This window comes from Copadichromis virginalis, linkage group LG2 (assembly GCF_057382275.1).
Source record: "Copadichromis virginalis isolate Kocher_CV1m ecotype Utaka linkage group LG2, C_Virginalis_male_GT1.1, whole genome shotgun sequence".
NCBI lineage: Eukaryota > Metazoa > Chordata > Actinopteri > Cichliformes > Cichlidae > Copadichromis > Copadichromis virginalis.
Genome location: NC_140619.1, coordinates 6,024,750 through 6,033,710, shown reverse-complemented (window position 1 = coordinate 6,033,710; position 8,961 = coordinate 6,024,750). Strand labels below are relative to the sequence as shown.

Below are 8,961 nucleotides of genomic sequence, written 5' to 3'. Positions count from 1 at the left end.
TAATAGGATTTCGCTATAATTTTGATAGTCTGAGGTGTGTTATTCTGTTATGTTTGCCACGTATTATGCTTGTGTACAGAGTTTAGTGATCAGTTTGAGGAACTCCCTTTAAATTTTTGAAAACACTTCATCTAAAACTTTTGCTCTTGCATAGCTACACTCAAAAAAATGAATGAGGTGGATTGTTCAGTGTATATTAATTATTTATTTTCATTTTACTTAAAATATATGTTTTTGTTAAGTTAACATATGTTTTTCTAATCAAGTCTACGTAATTGTGTCTATTATTCAACGTACATAATACTAATGTGTTACTTGATCGCATAACATTTAAGTTAAGTCAATTAGGATCGATATACCTTGTATATCCACAAGGTGGCAGTAATGCAAAAACAGTTGTAATGAAACCGCGCAGAACAAGAAGGTTTCACGGCTTGTGCCTGCTCATGCACAAGACTTCAAATTTAACTGAAAAAGGCTGTTTTGGCGCCAAGCTACTGTTTCCTGTTTTTACACAACTTGACCAATACACTGACCAGCTCATAAAAGTCTTCAAGAAAAAAGGAGGCGTTGCAGGGAAGAAAATTAGACAAACTTTGGCCCCAGCCACACAGGTGCGTTATTCTGTTGGTAGCAAAATATTATGGCTAATAAGATCATTTTCAAATTTAAACAGCTAGTGTATGGTAGCTGCACAGTGCACTTACATTTATATTAAGCAAGACAAAGTTTGGTACTCAAAATGTTGAAAATTTAAATTACCTAAACATATGTAAAATCTGATCCCTCGATTTAGGTTAAACCAGAAGTGAATGTTTTTATGTTATGTTTTGAATGCAAAAAAGATGATGTATTAGTTTGTCTTTACCTCCATTATGGACATATATAATGTGGTGGAAACCCTGCCCAACAGGTTAACTATTCATGTCCATGTGATGATTAGTTGGTCTTGTGTACATGTCTATCTGTGCAGTGGATATGTCATTCATTTTGCGTATAATGTGAGTTTCTGTCATCGTAAAGTATATCTGTTTTCTCTTCCTGTATCTCTGCCACTCTCTACAGAAGGAAACTATTGAAAAGGGGAGGGAGTGTGTCCTCAGGGCACTACCTTTTTACCTGAATGAAGACCCAAGCATCCTCTTCAAAGAATAATTGGTTGGTAATTTTAGTTTTGTTTTTTATCTGTATTAAACCAAATTTTGAATAACTAATGTTGTTGCATGTTGTAATGTTGTTGTTGTTGTTGTAATTTGCATGGAACCTGTTTAAATGTTTTGGGAAATCTTCTTGTATACCCAAACTATTTATATTTATCGTTGAATCTGTAGTCTGAAATAGTGGCGCACTGGGGTGCATGTTCCTAATATTGTGTTTACGTCATTAAAGGGTAGCTTTGGCCCTTTTTCTTTCTTTTTTTAAAACTGGATGCCATTTTTCTATGTTTTTGTGTCTAAGCTACAGCTGTTCAGAGGGAGCTGGAACAAATTACCCTTGCTATCTTTACCATCGAAAGAGCTGATGCCAGCACTCCTCCAGCCGATGTGGGTATAACCATCTAGTGTGTCCTGCATGACCTGGAAGACCTGGCCTCTGCATGTGCACTCTTAATGGGTGGGATATATGCACTGAATCTCAGTTAACCTCAAGACTGAAAGCTTTCTTTGAAGTACTTCAGAAGCTCTTCCTTCATCTGTATGTCAGCAGACTCTTGACCAAGGTACAGTTGCTCAAGAATACACTGAATGAATAAGCCAACCTTTAATTTGGATGATGAATGTTCTGTCAGATGGACAGAAGTTTTTCGGAGGCTGAATGGGAATAAAATGGTAATTTGTAAATGACAGATAACGGGAAAATTACATTTAAGAGAAATTTAGAACATTTTGAAAAGTTTGTAAACTACTACAATTTGAGAGATTTTACTGTTGTGGGGGGGCTAGTAAGAGACAATCAAAAGTATTGAGATTTAAAGGATTTAATTGAGAGATGATACTGCACCAGAAATGTTGAAGGGTGGTGTGTATATTAGCGTTCAAGGCATATTGTTATGAGGTGTAACACAAACTGAATATGAACATATTTCCATTGTGTGCATTGTAAAGGTAATTGCAATACATACTAAAAATAAGGGTAAGTTAGGAGGTTGATCTGATATCCTCGTGTTGGTGTTGTTTCCAGATCATCATACTAAATGTTGTTCCAGGATCAACATTGCAAGTGACCAATCAGAATGTTGTGACGTCATACTTTTGCGACTTCGGGAAAAAACGGCGTAAAACAAAAAACTGTACTTAAGCTGCGTGAAACCGCCTCTGTCCGCCGATCAACTGACCCTAACCCTAACCGTAACCCTTTAATAAACATTAAGCAGAATTGATATTGTCCTTGTAACATTGGAATTTCATAAATGCACAAATGGCTTGGCGCGCAAAAGAATAACGTCACAACAATGTGATTGGTCACTTGCAATGTTGAACCTGGAACAACATTTTCATGATGGTCTGGGAACAACACCAACACGAGGATATCAGATCATCCAAGTTGGGAATGCAGGATGAATGTATATTTTGTGGACTTTTAAAGACGAACAATTGTTTCCATGTTAAAATGTTTACATCTGAAGTTTTTTGCCCAAACACTGGTAAAATAAATGTTGACAGTGGCAAGTGTTAAATGGTTACTGCTGTGCTGTTGCAAAAAAACTGAACGCTGACAAGCTGTTTTATTGTTAGACCATAATGTTGGCATGTTTTGTTAAAGTTTTATTTGGGATGGTGATGTAATTTTCTTTGATTGCTAATATCAGTGGACTATTTATTATCATTATTATTATTATTATTATTATTATTATTGTTGTTGTTACATAAATTTTTTTTTAATTGTGGCTGTTGAGGTGGACACTTCACTTTGCATTGTTAAAGGAAAGCACTTCATTGGCATTGTGTTACTGGACTGACCCTAAGCAATCATTGCAAATAGCAACTTTGCTATCCATTTTAGACACTAAAAGAAAAAAACACTCACAGACCTTACTAGCATCACATGTGCATAACTCAAGTGTCATCTTATCAATGTGTTATGTGATCTTCAATGCGTTTTTTTTTCTTCTTCTATTTCTGGTAGATACAGACATTTAATTTAAAGTCTTGATGTTGCATCTGTCTACATACTGTTAATTACTAACCCTAATGAGCTGTTGTGTTTTATTTTGGACTGGGTTTACACAAATGCTCACTGAATGTGTTGGCAATAAAAGAAATTTTAAAAAATAAGTTGGATGTACTTAATTCATTTGTGTGGAACCTGTTGACAAAATAGATTTATGTAAAACTAATTAATAAAGCACAAGGTGGCTGAAAATATAATATTTGAATTAATCTAACTTAAATTTAACATTTTACTGCCACAAATAAGAAATGTGTTGAAGTAACTAATCTAAACTATCTAACCTGAAAATATATCATCTATGTTCATACAACATAACTTGATTTAGTTAGTCTTAAATATGTCTTGTTAATCTTAAGTAGTTTTTTTAAATTAGATGAACTAAAGATTTTTGCTTTAAACTAACATAATTCAATTTCGTGGAACCTGTTGACAAAATAATTTTAATTAAAGTCAACGTTTCATTTTTTTGAGTGTACAGAACCATCTTGTAGAAAAGTTGACAGGTTTGAAAGTGATATCTTGAGCATATCTTGAGTTTAGTCTCTGCTACATGTAACTCTGGACAGTAATCCATTTGACAGGATGACAGATGTGAAGGAAGTGGTAGAAAATCTATGCTAAAACAGGCATTAACTTACTAACTCTCATAGAAACTATTAAGTATGTATGCTGTGGCAACTTTCCATTAATTATTAATTTTGCTATGAACCTAATCCAAGCGTAAGCATGCCTTTTTCTGGATGGAAATCACAGCTTCCTCCTCCTCTTGTCCACCTGATTAATGCCAGGTATGCACACAAACCTCTTCTTTTATTTCAGGCCTAGCATGACACCCTTGCCCACCAGCTGTCACTATTCAGTTTTTTGCTTCATCTTATTACTTGATCCTGCCTACAGCCTACGATTTCTCTCATCTCTTCCAACACCCAACAGTCACTTTAGGCACCTTATTTATTCAAATATCACCTGATGACTCTGTATTGAATTGCCTGTCCTACAGAGTTGTTTATCTATTAATTTACTTAGACTGTAAGCTTCAAACTGACTTTTCCATCATCGAGTGACTATGTAAACTGATCCAAACCAGTGTATTTTGCTCTGAGTTTTATAAGTTCAGTAATTATATAAGGAATATACACTACCTGGTTTCATTATTAGGTTCACTGCTCACTGCAAGGTAACACAAGTATTTAATTCACTAATCACACCATTTAAGTGGCCACGTGTTAAATGCAAAGGGGAAGAGGATCTCTCAAACCTCAAAACAGATGGGCTGCAGAGGACCAGGATTAACTTCTGCCAGCTACGAAAAGGAAACTACAAGATGTTTATAAAAATGTTTCCTGATGGTGGCGTAATGGTGTGGGGGTTATTGTGTTTGCATGCTTTGGAGTCCTCAGTACAAAGGAACATTCTTTAAACACCTAAAGGTCAAATGTAGGAATACCAAAGTAATGGTAAATAAAATAAACTAGTAAATTTACAAGCTGCTGTGATATCAGCATGAATTCACCCACTTTTCAAATCCCTAAAAAAGGTCAATCTAACTGTGTCATAATCCTGACACACACTGACATTTTATAATTTTTCATAAACCTGGGATTTCTCAGCAGCAGCTTGATCTCATTTCATTTTCCTGATTCATTTAATATAGAATAACACGCAGGATAGAAAACGTGAAAAAATGCACTTTGATGTCAGAATATTCTTGGCTAGAGCAAATAAGATATGAAAGCCAGCGCTGCATCTAATTCTTACAGATCATACAATGGCTTTTGCATTTCTAAACTCCGTTTTGTATGACATGAAGCAGCAAGAACAGGTTTTGCCCTCGAATTATAATGTTGTATTTTGTCAATGAGTGATGACAATTTGGGCTGAACAGCTTTGCTCCATTTGGCTGCATAATGTCACTGCCACAATGATAAGACCATAATGGAAAAAAAAAAAAAAACACATTAAAATGCACAACATAAAGACAAAGATAATGTTTTGTATTCAAAAAATAAATTGATATTTTAAGAAAGTGTGTATTTTCTTGCTTTGGTGTGTTCTGTAAGATCAGTACACAGCAAGTACTTGGTAAGAAAAACAACACAGCCACAAGTAGTTCTCTGGCAACTTCATGGTGACAACAATACTCAAGTTATTGTATTGTGCTGGCAAAAAGGGAAACCCCCCCCCCCCCTTTTTTTTTTCTTGTGTAGATTAAATATGATATAGTGACTTGATTATGACAGATTAGCAGTGCAGGTACGTTGATTTATTGACTTTCAAAGAGCTTAAGTAGCCAGTTTCACATTTTTCTGGCTGCAAACTTGTGGTTTTGATCTTTTTTGTGCCAAATTTTGTTTGTTTTTCATGGTACAATATTTGCAGGATACAGAAAAGTATGACCAATTGAGTAATTTTTTATCAATAAGGATATCAAGAACAGTTTGTGGAATGTTTAAACTTACCTGTTACACCCCGGCCTAGGCAACCGGCGTGCAACGTATGAAAATAAAAATAAGAAAAAAAAAAACACACGAGAAACAAACTAAAGCTCTCCACCAAAATCCCAAAACGAAGGTGTCTCAAACAAAAATATTAACAAACCCATTCACAGCTATTTACAACAGACTATTTATTTACATCAAAACACCAAACTATTTACAACACAGGGGAGATCGCGACCATGACCAACTGACACACAGGGCTTAAATACATAGAAGGAGCAATCAGGGAATGGCCCACAGGAGGGAAACACAGCTGGGGCAAATTAGACCTGACGAGACAAGGAAACGTAAACTGAAAACACTAAGATAACACAGACTTTCAAAGTAAAACAGGAAACACATAACAGTCACGCCAAAACAAAACACTGACAACACCGAAACGTAACATTTCCCCCCACCCAAAAATCAAACATGTAACCCCAAGTGAAATGTTTGATCAAAAGCGGATGAAGGCTGGTGGAGGCTGGAGCGGTCCCACGGACCCTCCAGCAGACGACGAAGGCTGGAGCGGTCCCCCGGACCCTCCAGCAGAGGCGGATGAAGGCTGGAGCGGTCCCTCGGACCCTCCAGCGAACCCTCCAGCGACCCTCCAGCGAAGGCAAAATGCATTTTGATTTTAATAAAGTATTATTTACCTTGTGTGAGTACAAGAAAACAATTATTAGAATACAATGTGTTAAATTTGCTTAGATAAGAGGTAGGGCTGCTCGATTATGGCGAAAATGATAATCACGATTATGTAATTGAGATCTCGATTATTTCACGATATTTATTTAACAATAACAATGTATTGAATAATTGCTTTAAAGATTGTCAAAAATAATATAAAATGGTGTGCAAATACTGATAACCGTGCAAATGTTTGCAATATAAAAAATAAATAAAAAATGTAAACATTAATGTTTAGTGAACTTCAAACTACTGCATAATATTTATGCATACAAATAACCAAACATCAAGGCAAGCTGTGTAGCCACAAAATGCACAATTGCATCAAACTGACATTGAGGTATGTCAACTAAAGTTGCTGCCTGAACAAAAATAAAATTAAACACTGAAAGTAGTACCTTTTATAAGAAATAAATAAAAACTAGTAGGCCCGAGTCCCATACAATCTCAAAATGGCTCAACAAAACATGGTTCCTGCAACCTTTCAAAGGTTTTTAGCCAAAAACACCAGCCTATTGACATGATCAGGCTTCAGGGATGCTCGCAGGCAGTTGACAACATTTCCACCAGTGCTGAAGGCCCTTTCTGATGAGGCACTTGTGGCTGGGATGCAAAGATATTTCTTTGCCAGGATGGAGAGTCGTGGGAAGAGGTTCTGTGATAGCTTCCACCACCCCAGTGGGTCTTCCTCTGTGTCCAGGGTCCCTGCCTGGAGGTAGGCCTGAAGCTCAAAAGCTATGGCCTGGTCCAGTTGAAGAGCATGTTCTGCACCTGGAGCTGTGCTGTGAGGGGCCTTAAAGAAGCTGCTTAGGCCCTTTTCCCTCTTCTTTTGGTTTGATGCACCATCATCAGCAACCTCCGTGTTACCAACGGGTGTCCCCATCACTGCAGCCTCCTTTAATGGGACAAACATAAAATGACAGCAACACAGAATGAGGAACCAGTTTTATCTGTCTCAGGTTTGGCATTCTAAAATACAATCCTTAAATAATTACTATAAATAATGATAGATAGACAGACAGACAGACAGATAGATGTTTAGTATCTTTATAAATATGGGCAATGGACTTCATTTCCATTGTTAGTCTGGCTTTTATTGTCTCTTGGCTGACCTCGCTTACATATCTCAGTTTGAACCCTGGGTCCAGGACAGTGGCCATGTCAAGCAACTCTTGTGTTGGTGAGTCACCATACTTTTCATTTAGGTACTCCAGTATTCTCCTCTTGATGCATTTTGAGAGGTCTGTGTCATCATCTTGCTCAGCCAAGATTGAGTTGTTAATAGGTGGAGTGTTGGTTTTATAAAAGACACACTCACATATTTCTCTCCAGAAAGTGCATCAGTGAATTCAACCAAAGGTCCCAGGGTCTTGTTGATGGCCTCAAGGACATCAATGTCCTGCCATGAGGGGATGAGGTGCCTGGTTCCTTTGTCTTGGGAGAGGACATGGGCAATGGCCTTCTGCTGCTCAAGGACTCTGGAAACCATGGCCTGCCTAGATCCCAATCTGGTTGGACATTCAGTCTCTAAGGAGTGGTCTGGCAGTTTGAGGTCTATCTGTGCCTTTTTCAGCTCTCTTTTTTTTCCAACTGAATGAAAAGGTGCTGACCATTTTTTGCAGACCCCCACTGCACGCTCAATCCTGTGATCTTTCATGGCTCTTTCTATAAAAACATAAAAAATATAAACAAGCATTATCAGGATGATGATTATCATTTCCTTGAGTGTGAATGAATAAGAAAAAGTGATGGTAGCTTATTTATGTGTTTGTATAATTCATAGAAAATGTGTATGACTGTGAGAATGAATAAAAGTATCTCTGAATTTAAATCGTTTTTTATATATTATATTCATTTGAAGCATTATGTTGTATACTTATTGAAAGAAAATCACATTATGCATCATATGCAGTAGGAATTAGGCCTACTCACCTATGGCCAAATGTAATCTGTGCCCAAAGCACTGGAGCCTCATCCAGCCATTCAGTTCTGCAGCCAGTATGACATTTGCAGCGTTGTCTGTGGTTATACAGACGAATTTACTCTCCTCCAGATCCCACGAAGCCAGTGCTTGTTTCAGACCTGCAGCTATGTTCTGCCCTGTGTGGTCTTCTGGGAAAAATGATGTCTGGAGACATTTCGTTTTCATGTTGAAATCCATGTCAATGAAATGTACCGTGAGGCTCAAATACAGCTCCATGGTGCGGCTTGACCACAAGTCCGTTGTGGTGGCAAAATATTGGGCTGTAGCCACTTCCTTTGCGACACCATCATGACACTCATCATATAAAGCGGGAATCGCCACTCGACTAAAATGGTGACAAGATGGCAAGTTATACCGTTTGTCCAAAGTGTGGATTCGTTTCTTAAAACCGGGGTTGTTCACTGTGTTAATTGAGCAGTGGTCTTATGTTACCGCGTTTGTTATCTCCTTTTGTCTCTGGGAGCTGGTGGGATATTTAGTCGCGTTGTACATGGTAGCGTGAATGGAGGTCTGTGAGGATGAAGCAGGTGTTGTTGAGAGTTTTTCTCTATGCTCCTTCATTGTTTGATCGTATGTCACTTTGTGAGCGGTCTTCAAATGATTGAATAAATTTGTAGTGTTGCTCTGTGGTGCAGCTAC

General features: G+C 37.5%; 1 protein-coding gene and 1 long non-coding RNA gene across 2 annotated transcripts; one reads left to right on the top strand and one right to left on the bottom strand.

The window, feature by feature from the left end:
• Positions 1–513: 513 nt before the first annotated feature.
• Positions 514–2,052, top strand: LOC146716876 (uncharacterized). Its single transcript, XR_014915784.1, has 3 exons — positions 514–614; positions 1,066–1,158; positions 1,459–2,052. It is a non-coding gene; the product is annotated as an uncharacterized LOC146716876 (long non-coding RNA).
• A 3,788-nt stretch (positions 2,053–5,840) lies between these two features.
• On the bottom strand, positions 5,841–8,684 carry LOC146716875 (zinc finger BED domain-containing protein 4-like). Its single transcript, XM_085435365.1, has 3 exons — positions 8,271–8,684; positions 7,657–8,003; positions 5,841–7,233 (listed from the first exon to the last, which is right to left on the bottom strand). Exons 1-3 carry the CDS (start codon positions 8,536–8,538, stop codon positions 6,823–6,825), a joined length of 1,026 nt encoding a protein of 341 aa, XP_085291491.1. The 5' UTR covers positions 8,539–8,684; the 3' UTR covers positions 5,841–6,822.
• Between the last annotated feature and the right edge of the window lie 277 nt (positions 8,685–8,961).

Excerpts from the sequence above, each read along its gene's own strand:
- LOC146716875 (XM_085435365.1), bottom strand. The coding sequence starts at position 8,538 with ATGGAGCTGTATTTGAGCCTCACGGTACATTTCATTGACATGGATTTC. Across the intron at positions 8,004-8,270 it reads CAGATTACATTTGGCCATAG|AAAGAGCCATGAAAGATCAC; the intron begins GTGAGTAGGCCT and ends ATGTTTTTATAG. Across the intron at positions 7,234-7,656 it reads CACTTTCTGGAGAGAAATAT|GAGGCTGCAGTGATGGGGAC; the intron begins GTGAGTGTGTCT and ends GTCCCATTAAAG.